This window comes from Leptopilina boulardi, unplaced genomic scaffold (assembly GCF_019393585.1).
Source record: "Leptopilina boulardi isolate dan_hultmark-lab unplaced genomic scaffold, ZJU_Lbou_2.1 LbouV2_278, whole genome shotgun sequence".
In the NCBI taxonomy this organism is placed as follows: domain Eukaryota; kingdom Metazoa; phylum Arthropoda; class Insecta; order Hymenoptera; family Figitidae; genus Leptopilina; species Leptopilina boulardi.
In genome coordinates this window covers 1,243,940-1,271,110 of record NW_026137838.1, presented here as the reverse complement: position 1 = coordinate 1,271,110, position 27,171 = coordinate 1,243,940, and the positions used below count along the sequence as shown (strand labels likewise).

At 21.3% G+C, this 27,171-nt stretch overlaps 6 protein-coding genes across 8 annotated transcripts in view; 2 read left to right on the top strand and 4 right to left on the bottom strand.

The window, feature by feature from the left end:
* The window catches only part of LOC127281867 (tryptophan 2,3-dioxygenase), a 317,236-nt gene extending 295,358 nt beyond the window's left edge, over positions 1 to 21,878 (top strand). The window contains exons 1-7 of one of the 2 annotated variants that reach the window (XM_051305835.1): positions 17,289 to 17,613; positions 17,854 to 18,014; positions 18,232 to 18,419; positions 20,257 to 20,616; positions 20,880 to 21,129; positions 21,272 to 21,365; positions 21,525 to 21,878. In XM_051305835.1, the coding sequence (XP_051161792.1) occupies positions 17,588 to 17,613; positions 17,854 to 18,014; positions 18,232 to 18,419; positions 20,257 to 20,616; positions 20,880 to 21,129; positions 21,272 to 21,365; positions 21,525 to 21,699 (1,254 nt within the window). In that variant the 5' untranslated portion in view covers positions 17,289 to 17,587 and the 3' untranslated portion in view covers positions 21,700 to 21,878. Of the gene's footprint in view, positions 1 to 17,288; positions 17,614 to 17,853; positions 18,015 to 18,231; positions 18,420 to 20,256; positions 20,617 to 20,879; positions 21,130 to 21,271; positions 21,366 to 21,524 lie in introns of those variants that run through there. The other variant, XM_051305836.1, reaches the window with a different exon arrangement.
* Positions 2,943 to 6,485, bottom strand: LOC127281866 (uncharacterized). Of its 2 annotated transcripts, XM_051305834.1 has the most exons (7): positions 6,374 to 6,485; positions 6,098 to 6,305; positions 5,853 to 5,979; positions 5,001 to 5,542; positions 4,674 to 4,938; positions 4,518 to 4,603; positions 2,943 to 3,281 (listed from the first exon to the last, which is right to left on the bottom strand). In XM_051305834.1, exons 2-7 carry the CDS (start codon positions 6,104 to 6,106, stop codon positions 3,270 to 3,272), a joined length of 1,041 nt encoding a protein of 346 aa, XP_051161791.1. In that variant the 5' UTR covers positions 6,107 to 6,305; positions 6,374 to 6,485; the 3' UTR covers positions 2,943 to 3,269. The 2 variants fall into 2 exon arrangements, with proteins under 2 accessions (XP_051161791.1, XP_051161790.1); XM_051305833.1 differs by lacking the exon at positions 2,943 to 3,281 and having other exon boundaries at positions 3,641 to 4,603.
* On the bottom strand, positions 6,854 to 16,342 carry LOC127281884 (uncharacterized). The gene is made up of 20 exons (XM_051305859.1): positions 16,277 to 16,342; positions 15,977 to 15,995; positions 15,683 to 15,833; positions 15,502 to 15,560; positions 15,282 to 15,423; positions 15,021 to 15,185; positions 14,804 to 14,946; positions 13,055 to 13,202; positions 12,865 to 12,923; positions 12,590 to 12,731; positions 12,340 to 12,507; positions 12,057 to 12,200; positions 9,932 to 9,990; positions 9,656 to 9,797; positions 8,790 to 8,884; positions 8,100 to 8,247; positions 7,943 to 8,001; positions 7,712 to 7,853; positions 7,399 to 7,566; positions 6,854 to 7,242 (listed from the first exon to the last, which is right to left on the bottom strand). Exons 1-20 carry the CDS (start codon positions 16,314 to 16,316, stop codon positions 7,096 to 7,098), a joined length of 2,340 nt encoding a protein of 779 aa, XP_051161816.1. The 5' UTR covers positions 16,317 to 16,342; the 3' UTR covers positions 6,854 to 7,095.
* Positions 9,040 to 11,542, bottom strand: LOC127281870 (glutathione S-transferase 1-like). The gene is made up of 6 exons (XM_051305839.1): positions 11,407 to 11,542; positions 10,121 to 10,268; positions 9,932 to 9,990; positions 9,656 to 9,797; positions 9,381 to 9,548; positions 9,040 to 9,240 (listed from the first exon to the last, which is right to left on the bottom strand). The coding sequence occupies exons 2-6, from the start codon at positions 10,262 to 10,264 to the stop codon at positions 9,094 to 9,096; spliced, it is 660 nt and encodes a 219-aa protein (XP_051161796.1). The 5' UTR covers positions 10,265 to 10,268; positions 11,407 to 11,542; the 3' UTR covers positions 9,040 to 9,093.
* A 10-nt stretch (positions 21,879 to 21,888) lies between the features above and the next one.
* Positions 21,889 to 24,568, bottom strand: LOC127281869 (cathepsin O-like). Its single transcript, XM_051305838.1, has 6 exons — positions 24,309 to 24,568; positions 23,409 to 23,807; positions 23,092 to 23,240; positions 22,966 to 23,016; positions 22,345 to 22,613; positions 21,889 to 21,993 (listed from the first exon to the last, which is right to left on the bottom strand). Exons 1-6 carry the CDS (start codon positions 24,495 to 24,497, stop codon positions 21,956 to 21,958), a joined length of 1,095 nt encoding a protein of 364 aa, XP_051161795.1. The 5' UTR covers positions 24,498 to 24,568; the 3' UTR covers positions 21,889 to 21,955.
* Positions 24,569 to 24,978: 410 nt separating this feature from the next.
* On the top strand, positions 24,979 to 26,822 carry LOC127281862 (40S ribosomal protein S3). Its single transcript, XM_051305821.1, has 4 exons — positions 24,979 to 25,120; positions 25,735 to 26,054; positions 26,187 to 26,374; positions 26,582 to 26,822. Exons 1-4 carry the CDS (start codon positions 25,088 to 25,090, stop codon positions 26,764 to 26,766), a joined length of 726 nt encoding a protein of 241 aa, XP_051161778.1. The 5' UTR covers positions 24,979 to 25,087; the 3' UTR covers positions 26,767 to 26,822.
* The last annotated feature ends 349 nt before the right edge of the window (positions 26,823 to 27,171 follow it).

The window sequence follows — 27,171 nt, the reverse complement described above, 5'->3', positions numbered from 1 at the left end:
TGTAATTACTAGTACTACTAGTTACAAATCCTATCAGTTGTAATTACTATTAATTGTAATTACTATTTTAATTTTTAATTGATAGTTCAGTTGTAACTACTATTGGCTGCAATTATTTTTTTTCGTCGTACTGTAATCTCTATTAATTATACTATAAATAACTATTAATTTGAAATATTCTATTAGTTATTAATACTATAGTAGTTGTAACAATTAAACATTAAATTTATACATACCAATTTAATTAATCTTGCTGCGCGAAAAAATCCAACACTGCAAGGGCTCGAACTCCCGAACATTGTATCACAAGACAAGAAGGCTTACCACTCGGCTACGAACCCCAACGAAGAAACTTTAACCCAAACGTTGTGTAGCTCCGAATAAAAGTCCTGAAAAAACAAGAAATAAATAATATTAGTAAATGAATAAATAAATATAATAACAAATAAATAAATATATTAATAAATAATTTAAATATTATTAAAATAAATATATAAATATATAAGTAAATGAATAAATAAATATAATAACAAATAAATAAATATATCAATAAATAATTTAAATATTAATAAATTAATTTACGAAAAATCAATAAATAAAATGAATTAATTATTAAATTAATTTAATAAAAATTAACAGTAACTTCTATTAATTGCAATTGCAAATGACAAATGATGATAACAACCAACAATTAAACATTATAAATTCACAATCTGTCACAGAAACCAGATGTTTATTCATTTTTTTTTTTATTATTATTATTAATTCAATATTTTTCAAATTAAGTTCTTATAACTGAAAACTAAATTTTTCTAGAGGCCAGGAATGCAAATCGAATTTTTTCTTTACATGTGTCAATTTTTGTATTTTTTTTTTTTTTTTTGCAGTTTATTATTCAGTAATATAGAATACAGAGAGGAGATGATGAAAAATTATAGTATATATCAAAAAAGAATACGTAATTTATTGTTTTCATAAGTAACCCGAACTAAACGGTTACATATCATTATGCACGAGCATTATTTATGCTTTAAAATCACTTTATACCATGAGTTTGCATAAAAATACCAAAACTCATTAAACTTTAAAGAAACATTTTTTTACCACAAAAATCTACAATCGAGATAATTACAAGTATACTCTACTATTAGATTTTTTCTTTGCAAACGATCGTTTTATCAACAAATTTTTATTTATTTCTTTATAGTAATATATTTTCAAAAATGATTACACAATTAATAATTCATTTTTCTAAACTTTAATCCAAATATTTTAATTTATTAATTAGAACTAGATTGTTTTTTTTTTAAAGCAAAATTAATAAATTAAATTGTTGTTTTAATTATAGTAAATTAAATTCTATTCCATTTTAATGATAAATTAGTATACAAAGTTAACGAAGCTAAAGTACGCAATGTTTGTATAAACGATTTTTAAAGAAATAATTTTTAAAAATGAAAAATTCTATAATTTTTTGCCTAAAAAATATTTCTTGTAGTTTTCATTAATCAACAAATTATAAAAAAATATTTCTTGAGCAAAAAATTATAGAATTTTTCATTTTAAAAAATATTTTTTAAGCAAAAAATTATAGAATTTTTCATTTTAAAAAATTATTTCTTTAAAAATCGTTTATATAAACGTTGCGTACTTCAGCTTCGTCAAAGTTATGGATCAAATTAATAAAAAAATTTTAAATAAACATATTTTTAAAAAAATTAAAACTGTGAAGGAAAAAACGGCCTAAAAAAATTATTATTAATAAACATTTTGATTAATTTTAATTTTGTATTGTCGAAATGGTGAAAAATTAATTTGAAATCAATAAAAAAGATTTATATTAAGAAATGTTCTTAATTATCCTCTAATGATATATTAGAGAGAATTCAACGTAATTGAACATCAGTAAACCAGCATCGCGTTATTTTTTATTAATATGATCATCGAATAATCACTTCCGTCGAATTCAGATTGCGAAACGCTTTTATTATAATGTACAACTCGAGTTGTTATTATCAAAAATAGAAAACACTTGAATTCTTATGGTGTTCTTCATATTCAAGAGCCCCTATAAAATTAACTATTATTAATTTATTTTATAATTAACATTTTTTTTTACATTTATTTATTTAAATGTATTTATTTAAATTTAAATTTTTATTTATTTATTTAATTTGATTTCTTATTTTAAAATTACAAACGATTCCAATTTTCATAAATAATTATTAATTTATTTTGTAATGTAATTTTTTTTAATTTTATTATTTTTTCACCATAACTTTAAAACATTCGTGAATCTAAAAATACCACAGAGTGCCACTTAAAAGAGAAAGAAAGAAAAAAAACCCATAAACTCGTCCAACAAGTGCGGGCATAGAGTCAAGCCACAATTGTTATTATTCCTGGAAAACTTATTACCATTTTGTTCACCATAAACTTTTAGTAATATTTCTTTCAAATAGAAAAAGAAAGAAGAAAGACGAAAAAATATATAGTGGGTGTTCAATTAAAATTATTTAAAAAAATATTAACTGAAGTGTTAACAGCTCACATTAACACTTCATGAATTCGCAAATATACGTCATGGAGAAAACGAGATTATATATACATATATATATTAAAAAAAAAAAAAAAAAAAAAAATTTGCAATATTATGAGTATTGTATTACGTATTAGAGGTAAGATGATATGCAATCGTTCGTGAGGCAAGTATCCAGACTGCACACAATACAACAAAAAAAAAAAGGTGTAAAGTGAAGACAACATAATTTAAAATTTTAATCACGTATTTTAAAGATAAAATAATTTATGGAGTGTCAAATTTTTTTTTAAAAAAATTAAAAATGTTTTAATCACTCGCTTCTGAAAAATAAATACAGATTTTTATGGGTAGGATTTTTGACTACACAGAATATATAATAAAAGAAATTTTTTTATTATTTGAAGAGAAACACTATTTTAACAATATAGATACATTTTATTTGTATATAAATATTATAACATATTAAAAATATGTAAAATTCGATGATAAATTAAAGAATCAGGCACACATTTTCAAAAAAAAAGATAATTTTTCCAGATTCTCGAATTAAAAGAAGCATGAAGAAAAAACCGACAAAAAGATTTGTCAATAACATGCATTTTATAAAAGTCAGGTTCAATGTCAAACTATTACGACAAGGATTACCAGCAAAAAAACGTAATAAACAATTTAAACAGTTATTTTACAATTACATATTACTGCTCTGAATCCAGGCAAAAATTAAGGATTATAAAGAATCCTAAAAAAAAAAGAAAAAAAATGCTGAATCAATTTCTATCGAAATTGTAAAATAAAAATAATATTTTTTTTTTTAATCACATTGGATTTTTTCATTTTCTACTCTTATATATTAAAAATTTTTCATTCTTGAAATATTATTTGATATCTATATAACTTATAGATAACTTTCTTTGAAAATTGAATTTTAATATTTTTTTTTTATTTAATTTAATATTTCCTTACATTTTTACAAATATTATGCAATTATTTAACTAGAAAATGGCAACTTAAATTTATATTATCAAATTAACTTATAGATTATGCTTTTTTCCGAAATCACATTAAATATTATATTGAACCAATTAGAATTAGAATTATATTTAATCCATTCATTTATTATATATACAGCGATTTCAAAAATCAATTTCAAATCGAAATTATATTCGAAAAAAGTAAAAATTCGATCCATATGTAAAAATTTTTTTTTTAAATATAAATATGTAAAATAATTTTTGGATTGAATTGCACTAAAAAATATCAAAAAAATTTTTTTTAATTTTCAAAGGAAATTAAAAAAAAAAACTAAAAATACTTCAAACTAAATACTAACTGAAAAAAAAAATTATAAAAAAAGAGATTTAAAATAGAACACGCAGAGTAAAATATTTTATACCATTATAAGAAAAAAAAAAAAAAAAAGTAAAAATTTTCATGTAATAGCATAAAAATAAAAAATATTATGCCTAGTACAAAAAAAAAAAAAAATGTACAATATTTCAGTCTTATCTTTAAGAATTCTTTCTCCTATAAAATTCTTTTTCTTTTCTTTTCCTCAATCTTTTTTCAAATAGGAATAAATTCGTTTTGTCTCATGTTCATTATTAGTTGATGTGGAAATATAATAAAAATCATAAATTGTTGGAAAATATCCATTATAATTACTTGTACAATCAACAGCATAATGTATCATTTGCTTGAGACTAAGCATTGGTGATTTTCGTTTAATTTCCTTCATTTTTATTGATGTACGATCAATGGATATATATAAAATAATACCATTTTCACGTCGTCTCGTTGCATTAATTGCTGTTCTCACTAAATCTTTACTTATCAATGAACAACCACTGAGATTTAATATTTTTAAACCATTTGCAAAACGAATTATTCCCATTAATGATTCATCAGTTATACTCATACAATTTTTACAATCCAATACTTCTAATTGTGGTATTATTCCAAAATATTTACCACTTACATTATTTATTCCACCCAATGCTAAATAATTTAAATTTGGCAATGTATTTAAACGTTTTGTTCCCTCGTCCGTTACACTTTGACAACCTGTTAAAAAAAAAATACAAATAAATATAAATATAGAAAAATATTTTTATTTTTTAAAAAAATTACTCACCACTAAAATTGAGGAAAGTAAGTTTTTTGCAAAACGTTGACAATTTGTAGAGAAATTCATCATTAACATTGTCGTTCAATTCAATATTTAATTTCTCAATATTTCTCAATTGGCCAACTGACAGTGACCACAGTAAATTATTCGATGAAAATGACATAGTGATTCCTAAATTTTTTATCGGAGAATTGGCGGAAAAATTTAATCTATCGCCAGCTGTTAAACCACTCGAGCAAAATGTATGTAATTTAGTCGATTTTTGTAATACCTAAAAACAAATATTAATTAACAAAAATAAATATAAAAAAAAATTAAAAAATTAATACTCACATCTAACAATGGATTAAGTTCAATTTGACCGCAATTTTCCATTATTAATTCCTCAAGAGATTCAAGTGGAAGATATTTAATAAAATCATCACCAATAATACTGTCAATAAAAAATAATTTCAAATTTTTCATCAATGACAATAAATAAAATAACATTTTATCCGTTAATATCATTGATTGATGTGCATAGCCAAATTTTGTTAATTGTAAAGAATAATATTTCATCCATTTAATAAGTTCATTTATTTTATCATTATCGGCAGTAAATGGATATGTTAAAAATAATGTATCAATTTTGTGACAATTTTCCAAAACATCACAAAGAAATTGTACACTTATTTCTTGTCGTTTAACTATTGGATATTGACGACTCAAATCAATTGATGTAATATAACGTGCCAATCGCATTATTATTTTTTTCGATGTATTATCATCGCGAAATATATTACATGGTAAATTCCAAGAATCATGATTTATTGAGAGATTTTTAAATTGATAATGACACCATGCTTTTTGACATAAATGTTGCCATCTCTTGCAAACTGTAAAGAAATTTCGAAATTAGAATTTTTTTTTCTAGTATTAAAAAATATTAAAATTTTTTTTATTATTAAAAATTTAATTATAGATCAATTAGAAAAGAGTTTCAAAATATTTATAAAATATTTCTTCTGTAATAAAGTAAAATCGAAAAAATAGAAACAATTAATAAATAATAAAAATAAGAAAATAAAATATAAAAATAAATAAGTTTCAAAAGGACGAAAAATCAAAACGAAATTACAAAAAACATACACAATTTTAAAAAGGAAAATTTTCTAATTAGAATATAATGAGTTTTTAAAGACTTACCCTCCTCGGCATTGAGTTTATCATCAACTGTCAAATATTCAAAAATATGTATCAAACAGTAATCGTTTAAAATTTTAATATTTCCAGAATCCACAAATGTCACCTCATCATTAAGGGACTCCATTTTCTAAAATTAAAAACACTGTTATTTATAATAATTAATTAACTAAAAAAAATTCCCTTAAAAAACATAATATATTTTTACTTAATTTTTCAAGTTACTTAATGTTAAATTTTCTCCTAACCTTTTGCATTTTTAATTATTCTCCATAGAATTGAAGTCAGTCGAAGAATAATGCAGCCCTTTTATTCCTTTGTCAATAGGGTAAAAGTCATATACAACTCCAGGTAAAAATCTCAAAATTCATCTATTTTGGAAAGCACGAGAAAGTAAAATATACTCCGAAATATTTACTCTAGTATATTGATTGAATGAAAAATTAATTGTTAAAACTGAAATAGAAAAAATTTTCTTATAAATAAACAATATTTAAAATTATTATTTTTATTATTATATTTACCTGATTTTTCGCATTGTTATATTATTTATTTTTTCTCCAAAAAAAAAAAAAAAAAAAAATTGTTATTTACACACTTTCAACACTTGACGCGACTACACACCGTATGAGAACTCACACCATGATGATCATAGCTGGGAAACATTTTGCATAAAATTTTTTTTGAGAAAAATTTTGATATTTTGAAATTATTCATTTATTATTTCAATTGTCATAAAAAAATAATAAAATAACAAATATTACAAATATTTGTATAGTAAATAATTTATCCAAAAATTGTATAAATATTAAAAATTAGAAAATGATTGCAAATTTTCAAATTTGAACTACCCAATCCTGACTCTTCAGGAGGGGACATTGAATAAAAATAACCAGACCCTTAAAATTTTGAAATTATTTTCGCTTTTAATGTTAAAAAAAATAATTATTTTTTATTATTAAATCTCTTTTATTGGGTAAATAAAAATGTTAACAACAAAAGAATAATTTGGTTGAATTTTGACAAAAAAAAAACCTAATTTTTATTGCGTAAAGATTTTTCAAATATATTTGTAATTACATCCCTGAATCAGGAAAGTAACAAGAATATTGTGGACCCTAAGGTATTTTATTTAGAAAGAAATATTTGAAATATTTAAACATATTTAAATATAAATTATTTAAATAATTTACATATTTCGAAAATTTCAATAAAAAAGAAGAAGATAATAATTAAAATTTTTTTTTTAAATAGTATTAGGTAAGAAATTCTTCATAAAATTATGTAGTTCTTGATTTCCAGGCTTATTTTTTTCAGCATAACCCGGAAGATTTTGCTCACATAATTTTAGCCATGCTTGAATATTTGGATATTTGTCCAATGATCTTAAAGCCTAAAAATTTTATAGAAAAATAATAAATTCAAATAATTATTAATAAATAATATATAAATATAAATTCAAATAATTAATTAATAAACAATTAATAATTAATTCTAATTAATTTTAGAATATTTTTACAATAAATCAATTTTATGTAAATTTCTTTACTATAAGACTGGAAAGAGTTGAAGCACAACTAATATCAGCCAAAGTATAAGAATTGCCAACGAGCCATTTTTTTCCTTGAAGGCATTTTTCCAAAATTTCAAATGTATTATTTAAAAGTTCAATTTTTTCCTCAGGAATATCGTATTTTCCAATTATAAACCATGGTCTCTTAAAAACCATATATAATTAATTAATTCAAATATAATTTTTTTTATTTAATTAATAAATATATTTGATTATTATACTTTATTTTGTTTATTAATAATAAATTGGTTGCTTATTTGTATAAAATATTTTTTTTTAATTTTCTTACAGTAATATTTGCCAATGTACCAAATAGATATTCATTATCAAACTGAAGAAATTGATTAATTTTTGCTCGAGTCTGCAAATCCTTTGGATAAAGAGAATCATTTTTGGCATATTTTTCCACTAAATACTGCGATATTGCGTGACTAAAAATAATAAAAAAAAATTTTCTTATCTACAATTAGGAATAAAAAATATTAAATAAAAATATTTTAAAAATTTTTAAATAAAATACCTGTCCCAAAGAATAAATCCATTATCATTCAAAGTGGGAATAGTGTGTTGTGGATTTATCTAAAATTTTATAGAAAAAAAATAATTTGGAGAATAAAAAAAAATTTTAAGTTAAAAAAAAAAATGTTTTTTGAATTTAAAAAAAAATTATTAAAAACCTTAACAAATTCTGGTTTCATATTTTCTTCAGTATGAAGATTAATTTCACGAATTTCTAAATCAAGTCCAATAGCTGCTGCTGTTAAAAAAACACCTCTACATGGAGGGCTTATATCTGTGGCATATAAAATAGGACGTGGCATTTTTCTAAAAAAAAAGTAGAAATTAATTTAATTTTAATTAATTTAAATTTTATATTATTTATTATTTTAAATAATATTATTTTTTTTATTATTTTATTTAAATTTAAAATTTTTAATTTAATTTTTTTTTTATCGTTATTTACATTTATTTAAATTCATTAAAACTGTATATATATATATATATATGTTATGTAATTTTAAGGTAATTGAGAATTCACAAATTTAAATTTCAAATCAAACAGAATGAAAAATAAATTAAATTTTAAATTTTCCAGAAGAAAATACAAATTTTTTTAATATTTATTTATACGTAATTTTGTAAAAAAAAAGTACCTTTTTTTATACCACGTTACATTAAAAAATAAAAAATAATTAATTAAAAACAATATGTAGTAGAAAAAATTTTACTAAAGAATATTTATCCATTAAAAATTATTAAAGTGGAAATAAATAGTATATTCATTTTGGTAATTAATTTCAAAATTACAAGTTTTATATTAATTTATAAATATCAAATATTTAAATTTAAATAAATGAAAAACTTACAATTTTTTTTTTAGTAATAATAGTTTTAAAAAATGTATGCTTCTTCTCTTACAGTTCACTTTAAAATGAATATAATCATTCATACAAATTGCAAAAATTAACATACAAGTATAATATATTGAGAATCATTAATATTAATATTAAAAATAATATTAAAAATATTACGAATCATTTTCATATTTTAAAACAATTTTAGTATAGAGAAAAATTTTTGCAATACAATTTTTTATATTATTATTTTTATTTAAAATTTTTTTTTTAATATGCCTCTGGAATAAAAGAGAAAATATTTAAATTTTCAAAATTAGAGAGAATGAGGCAAGATATTCGTGAAAAATTGTTCCACTAGCTGATTTCCAGGTGCATTTTTTTCTGCATAACTCGGAAGATTTTGTTCGCATGTTTTTAGCCAAGCTCGCATGTTTGGATATTTGTCCAAAGGCCTTATAAACTAAAAAAAAAGAATTGGAAAATTTAATTATTTCACACATAGGTTTCAATTTTTTTTTTTATTTTTTTTGAAATTTCTTTTTAATTAATAATTTTTATTAATAATTTAAATTGAAAAATTTAATTAAAAAATTTCTTTACTATAAGACTGGAAAGAGTTGAAACACAACTAATATCAGCCAACGTGTAAGAATCGCCAACAAGCCATTTTTTTCCTTCAAGGTACTTTTCAAAAATTTCATATGCATTGTTCAACATGTCAATTTTTTCATCCGTGACACAATATTTGCCACTTAAATACATTGGTCTCTATAATAATTTTTCAAAAATAAATAATAATTATTATTACTATAATAATTACTATAATAATTATTATTAATATTATATAAAATAATATTATATCAATAATTTCTTACAGCAAGGGCTCTCATTGTACCAAACAAATATCCTGTTTCAAAATGAAGAAATTGATCAATTATTGACCGAGTCTGTAAATCCTTTGGATAAAGAGAATCATTTTTGGCATATTTTTGGACCAAATAAACCATAATTGCATGACTAAAAATAAAATTTGTTTATATTAAATTAAAAATAAAATATTAATTAAAAATAAAGTATTTTTACCTTCAATTAAAAATAAAGATAATTAATTTAATTTTGTTCAATTATATCATTAATCAATTTTTAATTACCTATCACAAAGAATAAATCCATTATCATCCAAAGTGGGAATAGTGTGTTGTGGATTCATCTATATAAATTAAAAAAAAAAAAAAAATTTTAGCAAAATAATAATTTCAAAAATTTTTTAAGTTTGAAAAATAAAATTGACAAAAAATTTAATTTGTTTGAATTTTATTTAATATTAATTTTTGACAAACCTTGATATATTCTGGTGTCATATTGTCTTTTGTTTGAAGACTAGTTTCGCGAATTTCTAATTCAAGTCCAATAGCCGCTGCTGTTAAAAAAACACCTCTACAGGGAGGACTTCTGTTCGCGGAGTACAAAATAGGTCGGGACATTTTTCTAAAAAAAAAAAAATATATTTTGTTAAATTAATTTTTTAAAATAATATTTTATTAATTTATTCATTAATAAATTTTAATTTATTTTATTTATTTAAATTATTTTAGACTATTATATTCTACTAATTAATTTATAGTTTTCATTAATCAACAAATTATAAAAAAATATTTTTTAGGCAAAAAATTATAGAATTTTTTATTTTAAAAAATTATTTATTTAAAAATCGTTTATAGAAACGTTGCGTACTTCAGCTTCGTTCTTTTTGAAGATATCACCTAATTTCTTTTAATATCTTTTTTCTTCTCTTAATATGTTAAGATGCAATAACATTTTTATTTTCTTTATAAAATTAAAAAAAATTAAATTTAATTAAATAATATTAAATAAAATTAAATAAAAAAAAATTTTAATTGAAAATTAATAAAAAATTATATAAAAATAAATAAATAAAACAAATAATATAAAAAATAAATAAATAGAAAGTTCTCAAGGAGTACTTTTCTCGTAGACAATGGAAAAATGACCTCAAGATACATTTATTAGTACTAGTAAATATGCACACAGAAACCGATTTTTAATTAGTAACACATATTTTATTCTTTTTTGAATTTTCTTATTTATTATTTTTTATATTAATTGTTCAATTTTCAAATTTTTCAATCCTTTATACATAAAAATATTTATACTGATAAACTCTACTCTATATTGATAAAAATTTAACAAATTTTAATCCTTTCTACAAATTTAATTATTATTAACTACTTAAAAAAATGTGAATATGCATGATATAATTTCATTAAAAAATACCACGAGAAAAATTTTCAACGATGCTGAAGTACGCAACGTTTATATAAACAATTTTTAAAGAAATAATTTTTTAAAATGAAAAATTCTAAAATTTTTTGCCTAAAAAATATTTCTTGTAGTTTTCATTAATCAACAAATTATAAAACAATATTTTTTAGGCAAAAAATTATAGAATTTTTTATTTTAAAAAATTATTTATTTAAAAATCGATTATAGAAACGTTGCGTACTTCAGCTTCGTAATTTTCCATAAATATTATTTTATAAAATATGCAAAAATAATAAATAAATTTAAATGAATAATAAATTTTTAAATAAAAAAAAAAACTTACGAAGTTTATCACAATGATGATATTAAGAAAAAAAAATTGCGTGCTTCTTCTGCTGCAGTTCTCTTTAAAATGAATGAAATCATTTAATAGAATCATTGAATCATTGCATTCATTTTAAAAGGAACGTAACATTTAATACAAGAACCAGAATCAAATTTTTTTTTTACAAAAAAATCTATATTATATATAATTATTGTATTACATAATAATATATAATGCAAAAAAAAAATAAATTTCATTATCATATTTAAAATAAATCATCTACAATTCTCGTTATGTAAATTTCATATATGTTCAAACAAGATATATATAGGTAATATCATCATTTAGATTATGCAACAATTACCTTGAAACAATTATTAAATGACAATTGAAGAAATTAATAATAAATAAAAATTTGAAAAATTTGTAAATTCAAGGAATATATCGAGAATCATTAATATTAATATTAAAAATAATATTAAAAATATTACGAATCCTTTTCAAATTTTAAAACAATTTTAGTATAGAAAAAATTTTGCAATACAATTTTTTATATCATTATTTTTATTTTATTATTTTTTAAAATTAAGTTAATTATAACTTCAGTATATAAATTTTTTTTAATATCCCTCTCGAATAAAGAGAAAATATTTAAATTTTCAAAATTAGATAGAATGAGGCAAGAGATTCGTGAAAAAATTATGCAATTGCTGATTTCCAGGTGAATTTTTTTCTGCATAACTCGGAAGATTTTGCTCGCATGTTTTTAGCCAAGCTCGCATGTTTGGATATTTGTCCAAAGGCCTTAAAACCTAAAAAAAAAGAATTGGAAAATTTAATTATTTCACACATAGGTTTCAATTTTTTTTTTTATTTTTTTTGAAATTTCTTTTTAATTAATAATTTTTATTAATAATTTAAATTGAAAAATTTAATTAGAAATTTTCGTACCATAAGACTGGATAGAGTTGAAACACAACTAATATCAGCCAAAGTGTAAGAATCGCCAACAAGCCATTTTTTCCCTTCAAGGCACTTTTCAAAAATTTCATATGTATTGTTCAAAATGTCAATTTTTTCATCTGTGACACAATATTTGCCACTTAAAAACATTGGCCTCTATAAGAAAAGTTTTTTAAAAATAAAAATAATTATTATTATTACAGATATTAGAATTATTATTATATCAATAATTTCTTACTGCAACGGCTCTCAATGTACCAAACAAATATCCTGTATCAAAATGAAGAAATTGATCAATTTTTGACCGAGTCTGTAAATCCTTTGGATAAAGAGAATCATTTTTGGCATATTTTTGGACCAAATAAACCATAATTGCATGACTAAAAATAAAATTTGTTTATATTAAATTAAAAATAAAATATTTATTAAAAATAAAGTATTTTTACCTTCAATTAAAAATAAAGATAATTTATTAAATTTGTTCAATTATATCATTAATCAATTTTTAATTACCTATCACAAAGAATAAATCCATTATCATCCAAAGTGGGAATAGTGTGTTGTGGATTCATCTATATAAATTTAAAAAAAAAAATTTTTAGCAAATAATAATTTCAAAAATTTTTTAAGTTTGAAAAATAAAATTAACAAAAAATTTAATTTGTTTGAATTTTATTTAATATTAATTTTTGTATTGGCAAACCTTGATATATTCTGGTTTCATATTGTCTTTATTTTGAAGATTAGTTTCGCGAGTTTCTAATTCAAGTCCAATAGCCGCTGCTGTTAATAAAACACCTCTACAGGGGGGACTTATGTCCGCGGTGTACAAAATAGGTCGGGACATTTTTCTAAAAAAAAAAAAATATATTTTGTTAAATTAATTTTTTAAAATAATATTTTATTAATTTATTCATTAATAAATTTTAATTTATTTTATTTATTTAAATTATTTTAGACAATTATATTCTACTAATTAATTAAAATTGATTAATTAGCGTAATTAATTTAATTTAATTCATAATTTAAAGAGAAAAAAAATTATTCTGATTTTTATTGAAAAAATTGGAATAAAAGAATCATTCATAAGATAAATGCTATTCACATTTTTTATTGAGTCTTTATCTCTTTTTGAAGATATCACTAATTTCTTTTAATATCTTTTTTCTTTTTTTAATATGTTGAGATGGAATAACATTTTTATTTTCATTATAAAATTTAAAAATATTAAATTTAATTAAATAATATTAAATAAAATTAAATAAAAAAAAATTTTTATTGAAAATTAATAAAAAATTATATAAAAATAAATAAATAAAACAAATAATATAAAAAATAAATAAATAGAAAGTTCTCAAAGAGTACTTTTCTCGTAGACATTGGAAAAATGACCTCAAGATACATTTATTAGTACTAGTACATATGCACACAGCAACCGGTTTTTAATTAGTAACACATATTTTATCCTTTTTTGAATTTTCTTATTTATTATTTTTTATATTAATTGTTCAATTTTCAAATTTTTCAATCCTTTATACATAAAAATATTTATACTGATAAACTCTACTCTAAAATTGATAAAAATTTATCAAATTTTAATCCTTTCTACAAATTTAATTATTATTAACTATTTAAAAAAATGTGAATATGCATGATATAATTTCATTCAAAAATACCACGAGAAAAATTTTCCATAAATATTATTTTATAAAATATGTAAAAATAATAAATAAATTTAAATGAATAATAAATTTTTAAATGAAAAAAAAAACTTACGAAGTTTATCACAGTGATGATGAAAGAAAAAAAAGAAAGAAAAAGAACTAAGAAAAAAAAATTGCGTGCTTCTTCTGTTGCAGTTCACTTTAAAATGAATGTAATCATTTATTGGTTACTGTGATTCGTATATGATATTATATACACGATACTATATAGAATCATTGCTTTCATATTTTAAAGGAACGTAACATTTAATACAAGAACCAGAATCAAATATATTTTTATAAAAAATTTCTATTATATACATAATATTATATAATAATAAAATGCAAAAAAAATATATTTCATTATCATATTTAAAATAAATCATCTCTACAATTCTTTGTTATGCAAAATTTCATATATGTTCCAACAAGATATATAGGTAATATCATCATTTACATTATGCAACAATTACCTTGAAACAATTATTAAATGACAATAGAAAAAATTAATAATAAATAAATAAAATTTTGAAAAATTCGTAAATTCAAGGAATTATATTAATATTTTCTTTATATTTAAAGAAAGTTCTTATAATTATTAAAAATATTCGTTAATAGAATAAATCAATAATAAATTTTTTTTTCAAATTCATTTATATTTTCTAATTTTTTTTTTGAATTTTTTAAATACAACACTAATTAAAAATGGAAATTCTTTTTTTGAATTTATATACAATTTTCATTTTCAAATTTCATCGGGAAGTACACTTTTTATGAATCCAAGAACCATTTTCCTTCCTGGTTCATTTTTCTCAGCATATCCCGGTAGAGTCTCTTCACATCTCTTCAAATATGCTTTTATATTTGGATATTTGTCAAATGATCTCATTGCCTGAGAAACAAAAAAACAAAAAATAATAATTTGTTTTTTCATTTTTTTTATAATTTATAAAATAAAAAATTTACCTGTATAGTAGATATAGTAGTAGCAATACTTATATCAGCCAAAGTATAAGAATCGCCCACTAACCATGTGCGACCTTCTAAAAGTTTTTCTAACGAATCATAAGCTTCATTTAATTTTGCAATTTTGTCATTTGAAATTTTTGGATCTCCCGATAAGAGTCCATACTGAAAAAAAATAAATACAATGAAAATTAAATTAATCAATAATTATAATTGTTAAACAAATATTAAGAATATACATAAATTTTTTTTATAACTTACGAAAATATTTCTCATAGAAGAAAATAAATATCCATTGTCAAATTGCATCATTTGATGAATTTTTGCTCTCACTTGTAGATCTTTTGGATAAATTGCCTCGTTATTGCCATATTTATCAGCCAAGTAACAAATAATTGCATGACTAAAATTAAGAAAAAAAAAACAAAATTAGAAATTTTTTTTAAAAAATCAAGTATTTCATTTTTTTTTTTTCTCTCACCTGTCCCAAAGATAATATCCATTGTCATCTAAAAGTGGAATTGTATGTAATGGATTCATCTAAAAAAAAAAATTACTCGATACAGATCCTCAATTATGAAAAATTTTGAAAATATTTATTTTTTAAAATAAAAAATTTTTTATTTAATTATTAAAATTTTTTTTCAATAAAAAAAATTTACCTTCATAAATTCTGGCGTAAGTTGTTCACCTGCTTGAAGATTTACTTGACGAAAATCTAAAGCAACTCCAAGGGCAGTAGCTGCCATTAAAACTGCTCGACATGGAGGACTTGGATCCGTTGTGTATAATATTGGAGTCGTCATTTCACTTCTATAAAAAAAAAAATATTATTATTTAAAATTAAAAAAAATTAATTAAGGTAATTAATAAAAAATTAAAAATTTGGAAATATTTTTCTAATCTTTTTATTATCAGTAGATAAATTATGTTTTAAATTCAGGATTCCTACAGACCCGAGTAAACCTTGAAAACCTGGAAAATAACCATGAATTTTTTTTACAAGTTTCTAGAAAACCTGAAAAATATCTTAAATTTTAAAAATGTGTCTAGACAATTTTTCGATAATGCCCCCTTTAATTTAGTTCTAATTAAAATTTAAAAACAATTAATAATAAACAACAATAAAATTTATATAAAAAAAATTATAAAACTGATAAATTAAAATTTAATTTAAAAAAAATTTGACTCCCCAAAAAATAAAACGCGAACTGCTAAAAATAATTATTAAAATAATTATTTAATTAAATTTTGACCTGGAAAATCTGGAAAAGAACCGGAATTTTGTACCCACATATTTTCTATAGGAACCCTGAAATTTGTTTTTTAATTTAGTTTAGTAAAAAAAATGTATTTTAAATAAATAAAATTTTAATTTATTTATTGAATATGTAATAAATAAAAAAATAAATAATTACTTATATAGGATTTATATATGGTTTTTTTTTGTACTTACATTATGAAATATCAAAGTTAATAAATTTTATATTCACTGAAAAATTTAGGAAGTGAACAAGCTAATTTATATTGCAAGTTCTTGTGGTACGGGAAATTTACAATTTTGACATAAAACGATAAGTCATCAATTGTAATGATATTGGATTATATGGTCTTTTGAGCACTAAATACATCCTTTGATAATATGTTTATGTTCACTGATTTAACCAGACGATTGTATAATTTTTCATATTCCCTTTAAGTAATTCTTAAATTAAATCCAATTCACCTTTTAAAAATAAAAAAAAAAATTCTCATTATAATTTTTTTTTTAATTTCATAAATATATTTACGAATTGGTATTTAAATTCAAATTTATTTTTAAACTTCATTTAATACTGCAAACAAAGCAATAATTAATAAAGCAGAAAATAATTAATAATAAGTTTAATAATTATAATAATAATAATAAAAAAAAAATAATAGTAATAAAAAAATAATAGTAAAAATTAACTAAAATATTGAAAATTTTATTTACTTATTTTATTTATTTATTATTATTTATTATTATAATTATTAATTAAAATTTTTTTTTTATTTTAAAAATATATAAATAAAATGACATTCCGAGTAAAATAAATAATTTATTGACTCGAATTTATAGGTATTTTTAAATTTATTTTTCAATAAAATTTTTTTTAAATGTTTTATGCAATATACATATTATACGCACATGTAAAATGCACTTATATGGCAGATACATTTTCTGTATAAAGGGACTTGCGCGAGCTTTCTCGTTCACACGTTAGTCGAACATTGGCAGTCTCTTGAACTATAAGTTCTTCGTTTATAATCACTTATTAAATTCAATAAAATAATTAAATTTTTAATTAGTGTTTTAATTTTCCACTAAAATTTTGCCAATGACAATTGAATTTCAAATATAAATTTTCTGAATTAATAAAAAAAATTTGAAACGTGATAAAAATATTATTTACCAAAAAAAAAAAATAGAAGCATGACATGTATTATAATCAAAAATCAAAAGAGTTTCGGCTTTAATGATATCGTAATCGATGTTTATTAAATAAATTAATCGTACCCGGAAAAAAGTTGTTATTCCCATTAGAATGGCGTGTCCGCTTGGAAATGGATTGTAAGTTTTTCTTTTTTTTTCGAAATTTTTGTTTATAAATCAAATTTAATAATAAATAATTTCAAAATAATTTTTTTTTATTAAATTAAAAATCATCAACTTTTGAAATTTAAAATATGGTAAATTTTTTAATTTTTGAAATAAAGGAATTTTAATTATTAATATAATGTTATTTTTAATTGCGGTAAAATTAATTATTAATTTGGGGAATTTAAAAAAATTTTTAAATTATATTTTCAGTGATGATTTTGGACAAGATGGAGAACAATTAACGGAAGGTCCAGGACTACTTTATGGAGAATATCTTCACCTTGATAAAATTCTCTCGGCCCAAAGATTATTGAGTGCAGAATATAATAAAGAAGTGCATGACGAGCATCTTTTTATTGTAACACATCAAGGTTCAAATTAACAAATATTATTTTAATTAATAAAATTAGATTAATTAATGTATATTTAATTAATTGTAAATTCTAATAATAATTATAAACTAATCAATGATAATAAAATTTATTATTATTTTATTATCATTATTAATAATTATTTAAAAAAAATTTTTAATTAATTAATTAATTTTTTAATTAAAAAATTTAAAAAGCAATTTTTTTTCTCATTTAGCCTATGAATTATGGTTCAAGCAAATAATATTCGAATTGGACTCAGTGAGAATGCTTTTCACATCGGAAAATGGACAAGAAAATTTACGGGACCAAGAAACTAATATGGAACAATCATTTGAAGGACTTGATGAATCAAGGACATTGGAAATTTTAAAGAGACTTAATCGAATCGTTCTTATCCTCAAAGTATGTCAAGTTATATCCTAAAGATCTATATTAGTAATTTTATTATGAAAGTAAGGGGTCAAGTATCTGCTTGATAAATAAAAAGTTCAAGTCAACATTCAAGATCATTTCGATATCTTTAAACTATTTAATTATTTTAATAATTATTTAAAAATTATTTAAAAATTAATTTTTTGAAAATATTTTCTATAAATAAAATATAATTTCACAAATAAATTAATTACAAAAATTTAATCCGTAAAAAACTAATATAAACTCAGGTAAATAATTCTCTATCAGTTCTATACTAAAAATATACAAATTTGAAGATTGCATCTCTTATCTTATCATTAAAAAAAAAAAAAAAAAAAAAAAAAAAAAAAAATGGATTCATTTTGAGAAAATTTAATCTTTTATTAAATGTTCCACTAATGAAATTTTTGTTTTTCATTTCGGAAAAAAAAGAGACACTTATTAACTATACATTAATTTTGCAATGAATCTTAATCATGAGTAAAGAACATGATATGACTAGTGTTGCCACTATATAAACCATTCATAACGCAATCGTTTTGACGTAACTCAAGAACATTTTCACATTTTTCCAGTGTCAATAAAATTTATAAAAATAAAATTTCTCTAATCAGAATATATAATTAATTCTTTTATTCTAGTAAATATTATTCATGTAAAATTTGCTATTAGCAAATTTGCTATTAGCAAATTTTTGAGTTGTTTAAAAATTTCATTTTTGAAAAATAAAAATTATTTTTTTTCACAAATTTTTTGCAAAATAAATGCTTCTAATCATATTTGTGGATGACAATGAAAAGAGTGTTTTGTTCCGAGGGTGAACAACCCGTAAACGTGAAGCCGATTAGTCAACTGGAGTGTTGAGGGTGTCCCCTTACCATTGCAGGGGTTCTAATCGAATTTCTCTCCGCAAATAACGAGCAAACTAAGCAAAGAAATGTTTTTTTTTCACCTATTTTTTTTTATTTTAAATAAAAAAAAAAAAAAATAAATTGGGTCAAGGTATCGTGATAAATAAATTTTTCATATACATATAAGCTCATTTGTTATGGTTTTTGATTGGTGAGAACCCATAGTGCAAAATGGTCACTCCACAGTAAATTGAAAGGAGACACCATTTGACGATATTGGATACCAATGAGTGACACTGGCCAGTTCTTATATCTCGTTAGGTAACCATCCCATTGGAGTTCTTTTATATATACCACAAAATGTGGTTAATGCAACTGTAGTCATTTCATCTCATTCCTTGTACTACAAAAGTATTATTAAATATTACTTAACAAAAAAAGTAATAGAAAAAAAAAAGAAATAGAAAAAATGAAAAAAAAATAATAAAAGAAAAACAATGCAAAAAATAAAATAAATAATATTTTTTGATAAATGGAGAAATAATAAAAAAAGAAAGAGAAATCGAAATATTTTTTTTAATCAAAAAATTTTTCTATTGTAGAATTTACGAATTTTCTTTTTTCCCCACTTTATTGTGTATAGTTGTACTTTAATTTTCTCAACTCGCGAGAAAAGGAAGAAGCCCCACATATTAGTGTCTTGTATATACAAATGTACTTATTTAAAAAGTGAAAATATTTCCCACACACAATAGATAATAATTAAAATATAAATTTTTGCAATATAAAATTAAATAAAAAATTTTAATTTAAAATTTAATTTCATAATTAAAAATACATTAATTAATAATGTAAAAATTATTTAATTTCACAATTTAATAAATATAATAAAAAATTTATAATTTTTAATTAAGAATAAAATTTTCAATTTAATTAAAAAAAAAAAAAAAAAAGTTAATTAATTTAATTTTCAGCTACTTGTGGATCAAGTGACAATTTTGGAAACAATGACACCATTGGATTTTATGGCATTTCGCGATTATTTGTGTCCAGCATCTGGTTTTCAATCATTGCAATTTCGATTATTGGAAAATAAATTGGGTGTAAAACAAGAGCATCGTGTAAAATATAATCAATGTTACACACGAGTTTTTGGAAAAGATCCAAAAGCAATAGAAGCTATTAAAAAATCAGAAATTGAACCAAGTCTCAGTTGTTTGGTACAAAGGTGGCTGGCACGAACACCTGGTTTAGATTCAAATGATTTCGATTTTTGGGGAAAATATAAAAGAGCTGTCGAACTCATGTTGGATGAGCAAAAAGATGCAATTGATGTAATTCAATTTTTTTTTTTTTAATTAAATAATAATAATAAATGCAAATAAATATTTATAAATAATTTATTACTATTATTTATTTTTTAAATAATAATATTAATTATTAATTATTAATTATTAATTATTAATTATTAATTATTAATTATTAATTATTAATTATTAATTATTAATTATTAATTATTAATTATTAATTATTAATTATTAATTATTAATTATTAATTAATATAAAGTACGAGAATAAATATTATTTTTATTTTCAGAAACAAACAAACGAGCAACATCAAAGACATTTAATGTCAACATTATCGTCACGTCAGGCGGTTTTTGATACAATTTTTAAGGAATCATTGCACAATGCCCTTGTGTCGAGAGGCGAGAGAAGGTTCACATTTTCAGCATTACAAGGAGCAGTGATGATTACTCTCTATCGTGATGAACCACGATTCAGTCAACCACATCAAATTCTCACTGCTCTAATGGATATTGATTCTCTTATCACAAAATGGAGGTGTAAGACACCACTGTTTAAAAATTTTATTTAAAAAAAAAACATAATTAATAATAAAAAAATAATTCCCCCAAAAATTAATTAAAAAAAAAAAAAAAAAATCTAAAAATTTGCAAATTTTAGTCAAAATTCATGATTTTTCAGATAATCATGTCATTATGGTTCAGAGAATGATTGGATCACAACAATTGGGAACTGGAGGATCGTCTGGATATCAGTATCTAAAATCAACTCTAAGGTAATTTAATAGTAATCAATTTTATAAATTTTATAACTGATTAATTCTTTTCTTTTTTTTTTAAAAAAAGTATGAAGCATTATATTTATTTAATTAATTAGTCAAATATGTAATTAAATAATTATTTTTATCAAATATTAACGGTAATATTATTTTCAGTGATAGATACAAAGTTTTTTTGGATTTATTCAATCTCTCAACATTTTTGATTCCACGACCTTTGATTCCACCGTTAACAAAACAAATGAAAACTAAATTATCAATTGGTTGGGGCTGTTGGGTACCAGAGGATGAGCAAAGCATCTCTTCAAATTCCGCAGAAGCGTCATTATGATGATTTTTTTTTAGAAAAAAAAAATTCATTCAACTATTAATAATAATAAACATTGAAATTTTTAAATAAATTATTTTATATTTCTATTAACAAATTTATATATTTTAGATTGTATACAGAAAAAAAAATCGTAAGCAATTTTTTAAATTAATTTTCCAAGGTTATAAAAAAAGTAAAAAAATATGAGTCTTCAGTCTATAAAATTTATTGTTTCAATTTTTCATTAAAACAATTATTGTTCTTAGTTTCATTTTCATTAAATCACATCAATTGAAGAAACTTGATTTGCAATTCCTGAAAAAAATAAAATATAATTTTATTTGAAATTTTATATAAAAAAAAATATATATATATTTATTCATAAAATTTATTATATACAGATTGTGTTCAATTAGCATTATGCTAATATAGTTCATTTAGGATTAGTTTCCACGTATTGTATATATATAAACTAATAGTGTAAATTTGTAGAAATAAAAATTAAATGAAATTGCGTTAATAAAATAAAATATATTAAATAAATAGTAAATAATACTGTTAATCATCTGTTAATTAAATTAAAAAAATAAAAAACTAAAAAATTATATTTTACTAAAAATTTTAAATTTTAAATTATAATTTTTTTTTTTTTGAAACAACACTCACCACACATATTGTTACCAATAGAAATATATAAATAGCCGTTATCACCGAAAAATGTTCCCCATGAATTTCTCACAATGTAAAAAGGAGTTGGTGCTGAATTGTCATATCCCACGATTTGCACTGCATGATTTAAATTACTAAATGCACCATCGCAGTGAAATTGAATCACTCCGCCGAGATAATTTTGCCAAGATAGGGCATTGACTGCTGCTGCAACTGGTCCATGTGTTGCAATTGAATTTAAAAGTTCATCTTCCGCACCTACAAAACTAATAAAAAAAAAACATTTTTCTTAATATTTAATACATTTTTAAAATTATTTATTTATTAATTAATTATTTAAATTACAAAAAAACAATATTGTTGCAAATATTATTATACTGACTGCAATAATGTCAAAGTGTTATCTTAGAAAGATTTATATTCCTTATTGTGGTATAACAATAATGATTATAACCATCAGACAAAATAAATTATAAACTCAAATAAAAAATTTTAAAAACCTAATAAAAAATAATTTTCTAAATTTAATTATTTTAGGTTTAATTTAACAAAAATTTGCAATAAATTTGTTTAAAATTTTATTTTATAATTATTTGTTTATTAAAAAATTGAACTTACTTGTCACATGTAAATTCCGTTATTTTTATTCCCTCCGTTTTCGAAACTGTTCTAAAAATTGTATAATTTACATTTTATTAAAAATTTAAAAAAAAAAATAATAATTGAATTTAAACAAATACTTACTTATTAAATTTACATTGATCGGTCCTTCTTGTAAGTGGATATGAAATTTCTGGGAATATTTTGATTTTTGCTTTCAACAACCAATTGAGAAGACTACAAATATCACCACCGTCACATCCTAAATTTCCATTTCCCGCACAATCAATCATCTAAAATAAATAATTTATATAATAAATATTTAAAAATAATTAATATAATAAATATTTAAAAATAATTAATATAATAAATATTTAAAAATAATTAATATAATAAATATTTAAAAATAATTAATATAATAAATATTTATTTAAAAATATTTTTTAAAAATATTTAAATACCTCTTGAACACTAAAAGAAGTAAGACTTCCATTTTTAATTGCAAACATTGTTTCAGCAACTTCAATTGTACTGAAAGCCCAACATGCTCCACATGTTCCCTGTGCTTTTACAGGTGTTATTAAATTTTTTGTTCGCCAATCGAATTTTATTGGAATTTCATTATTTATTGTTCTTTTCAATCGAACAGTTACTCTTGATAGTGACATTGATTCATCCGAATGATGTGAATGATAATGTGGACTTATCACATGTTTTGCACCTCTCACCGATATATCAGGTCGTAAATGTAATTTCAAAAATTCCTCCTCACTCAAATCCGAAAATTGAGTTAAACCATAATATGCACTATTCTCAGATGTTCTCATTTCATTCATTTTATTGATGTGTCGTAAAGATCTCTGAAAAATAATTCAATTTTTAAAATATTTAAAAAATAATAATAATTAAAAATAATTTTCAATTTATAAAATACTTTATAGTATATGTTACACATTGGCGATAAGGTATATCAAATATCAGAAGCCCTTGTGAAAAAACGAAGGGCGCACAAAAACAAGTTTATTTCAACTTTCACCGAAATTAAGTAAAAAATTTTGCTTAAAAATTTTATTTTATTAAAATTAAAATTATTTTATTAAAAATTAAATTTTAAATTTGCTTTAAAATTTGCAAAAATATTTTTATTAAAATTAAAATTATTTAATTAAAAATTTTATTTTATTAAAATTAAAATTATTTTATTAAAAATTAAATTTTAAATTTGCTTTTAAAATTTGCAAAAATATTTTTATTAAAATTTTCTTTAAAAAAAAATGTATAAATACTTCTGCAATTGAAAAGCAGATTAAAAATTATATTTATCTGATTCAAAATATATATATACATATATCACAACTCACCTGAAATCGTTGAAATCTCTTATCATATTCATTGGGATTGTGTCTATATGATTTATTAAAACGAACGACGTATGATTTAAATAATTTTAATTCCTGATCGGAATTATTATTTGGACCAATTCGAATGGGCACAGCAAAAAAACACAAACTCACTATTAAAATTGTTAATACCACTGTTTTCCACTGCATGACTTCACAACAGCCATGCAAACATGATCATCAAGTCTGTCGATGTGAACTGACTTATATGCTTAAGAAAAAAAAAAAAAAATTCAAAGCATCGTATTATAAATCCGTACACTGCATGACTCAACATTTGCTCTCACTGATAATTAAATAATGTTTATTATTTTTAAATAAAGAAAAATTATTTAATTTCTATTTTTTGAAAATTATTAAAATTTACTGGCATTTAAATAATTAATTATTGTCTAATTATTTAAAATCAAATTTTTATTTAAATCACAATTAAATTAAATAATTTTAAATAATTAATTATTGTCCAATTATTTAAAATCAAATTTTTATTTAAATCACAATTAAATTAAATTTTACTTATTAAGACATAAAAAAAAAATTAAATAATTGTTTCCAATAAACAAAATTTTATGAATTTAAATAATTGTCTGCCCCTGTAAAACATTCCAGTTCAACACCGAATTTTTAAAATTTCGCGGCACATTCGCTGGTCTTTATTTTGACTTGCCATTGCATCCGGTTTTACGGTTTCCGGCTTCTATGGCTCTTTTTCTTTTCTCTTTTTCTCTGGACACAGAAACATGGCTGCACGCTCAATATCAAAGAAAAGGAAGGTTAGTTAAATTAATGTTTAATCCAAATAAAAGATAAAAAATACAAAGTGTCACGTTTTCTGTGGTGTTTCATTTTTCATATTTTTTCGAAATATCACCAAAAAGTGAAGTTTAATATTGCAGATGACAGGGATAATTTTACACTTTTTTATAACCTATAAAATGTTATGTTTAGCATTATTGAATAGTAAAAACAATAAAATATAAATTCAAGTGATAAGTTTTTATAATAGTGTCAAGTGTTTATCAACAAGAATAATTAATTTTCATTGTTGATAATTGTTTTATTTGTTTACTCAAAGTTTGGATTGATACGCGGATTTAAATGACATTTTGAGGTTATGTATGACCTAATAACAAACTGACGTTGAATGTGAATTATTACTTTTCTTTATTTTTATTTAATTCTGAAATATTTTAATTAACAAAAAAACAAAGTAGTTTGTATTTAATTACTAAAAACTAAAAACACTTTTTATATACGAAATATTTTGTAAAGACATAAATTTTTTTTTGGGAAAGATGAAAATCTGGAATTCGTGCACCAAATTATAATTAGAATAATAATAATTCTATTAAATTATATTAATAAACGAAATTTAATTTTATTTCAGTTTGTTGGAGACGGAGTCTTCAAAGCTGAGTTAAACGAGTTTTTAACTCGTGAACTCGCTGAAGATGGTTATTCAGGAGTTGAGGTACGCGTTACTCCACAACGCACTGAAATTATTCTTATGGCCACACATACCCAAAGTGTCCTCGGTGAGAAAGGACGCAGAATCAGAGAATTGACTTCTGTCGTTCAAAAAAGATTTAATTTTAAGGATCACAGCGTAGAATTGTACGCTGAAAAAGTTGCAACCCGAGGTCTTTGCGCTATTGCTCAAGCCGAATCATTGAGATATAAATTGATCGGAGGTCTTGCTGTTCGAAGGTAAATTTTATTTCATGATATAAAATACTATTATATTCGTCTAATTGGAAGAATTAAAAAAAAAAGCAGTTTCGAAATTTATTTCGTTTTCTAGGCGAAACATTTAATTAATTTTCATTCATTACTTTTTAGAGCTTGCTATGGAGTTCTCCGATTCATCATGGAATCGGGTGCTAAGGGATGTGAGGTCGTAGTTAGTGGTAAATTGAGAGGACAGCGAGCCAAGTCCATGAAATTCGTCGATGGACTTATGATTCATTCCGGAGAACCAACGAATGATTATGTTAATACCGCTACACGGCACGTACTCCTCAGACAAGGTAAATATTTTATAACATCATTTTTATTTGAATAAATTATATTAATTTGAAATTAATATTTGAATTATCTCCTTTTTTAAAAAATCTAAATTTATAATATATATTAAAAATATATTACAAATTTAAATACAAAAAGAAAATATAATTTAATTTATAAAATACTTTAAATAGTTAACATTATTGTCTAATTTTATTTTTATTTTTCAGGTGTCTTGGGAATTAAAGTTAAAATTATGCTTCCGTGGGATCCAAATGGCAAAACTGGACCTAAAAATCCATTGCCTGATAATGTTTCGGTTGTTGAACCCAAGGATGAAGTTTTACACTCCCAACCCTCATCTGAAATTAAAGCAGCGAAGGATCTTCCTCCAGCTCCACAAATTCCCGTTTAAATTAAGTATGTTCAATGTTTTGCATTGTTCATAATAAAATTTAAAAAAAAAACACACATTTCTCTTATTTTTTACAATAATCCTAGAAAATTCACATTCTCCAGAAAATTAATAGACAAAAGAAAAAATAATTTTATATTACATATAAAAGATTAAGGTATAAAATAATAAACAATTTTCTTTTCTTAATAATTTAATTATAAACTGTGTAAATTTATAAATAACCACAGTGAATAATGAACATTTACAATTAATACAAAGTGTAAAAAGAAGGCCAGTAATAATATAAAATGAAATTTTTAGAACAGACAGTTTTATTTTTGGTTTCATTGTTGAAAAAAAAATTTGAAATGTATTATAAAATTTAATTATTGCTGAAATAAAAATAATTATTTCTAATTGTAG

Bases quoted from the DNA above. Each gene is read 5' to 3' on its own strand.
- LOC127281866 (XM_051305833.1), bottom strand. The intron at 4,939-5,000 runs GTGAGTATTAAT...ATTTGTTTTTAG, and splicing joins AACTTAATCCATTGTTAGAT to GTATTACAAAAATCGACTAA. The intron at 4,604-4,673 runs GTGAGTAATTTT...TTTTTTTAACAG, and splicing joins TACTTTCCTCAATTTTAGTG to GTTGTCAAAGTGTAACGGAC.
- LOC127281870 (XM_051305839.1), bottom strand. From the start codon at position 10,264: ATGTCCCGACCTATTTTGTACTCCGCGAACAGAAGTCCTCCCTGTAGA. The intron at 9,991-10,120 runs GTTTGTCAAAAA...TAATTTATATAG, and splicing joins TGACACCAGAATATATCAAG to ATGAATCCACAACACACTAT. The intron at 9,798-9,931 runs GTAATTAAAAAT...TTTTATTTTTAG, and splicing joins GGATTTATTCTTTGTGATAG to TCATGCAATTATGGTTTATT.
- LOC127281884 (XM_051305859.1), bottom strand. From the start codon at position 16,316: ATGTGGGTACAAAATTCCGGTTCTTTTCCAGATTTTCCAG. The intron at 15,424-15,501 runs GTGAGAGAAAAA...TCTTAATTTTAG, and splicing joins GGATATTATCTTTGGGACAG to TCATGCAATTATTTGTTACT. The intron at 15,186-15,281 runs GTAAGTTATAAA...ATTTTTTTTCAG, and splicing joins CTTCTATGAGAAATATTTTC to TATGGACTCTTATCGGGAGA.
- LOC127281869 (XM_051305838.1), bottom strand. From the start codon at position 24,497: ATGCAGTGGAAAACAGTGGTATTAACAATTTTAATAGTGAGTTTGTGT. The intron at 23,241-23,408 runs GTATTTAAATAT...TATTTATTTTAG, and splicing joins CTTCTTTTAGTGTTCAAGAG to ATGATTGATTGTGCGGGAAA. The intron at 21,994-22,344 runs GTGAGTGTTGTT...TATTTTTTTCAG, and splicing joins TATTGGTAACAATATGTGTG to GAATTGCAAATCAAGTTTCT.
- LOC127281862 (XM_051305821.1), top strand. From the start codon at position 25,088: ATGGCTGCACGCTCAATATCAAAGAAAAGGAAG. The intron at 25,121-25,734 runs GTTAGTTAAATT...ATTTTATTTCAG, and splicing joins CAATATCAAAGAAAAGGAAG to TTTGTTGGAGACGGAGTCTT. The intron at 26,375-26,581 runs GTAAATATTTTA...TTTATTTTTCAG, and splicing joins GCACGTACTCCTCAGACAAG to GTGTCTTGGGAATTAAAGTT.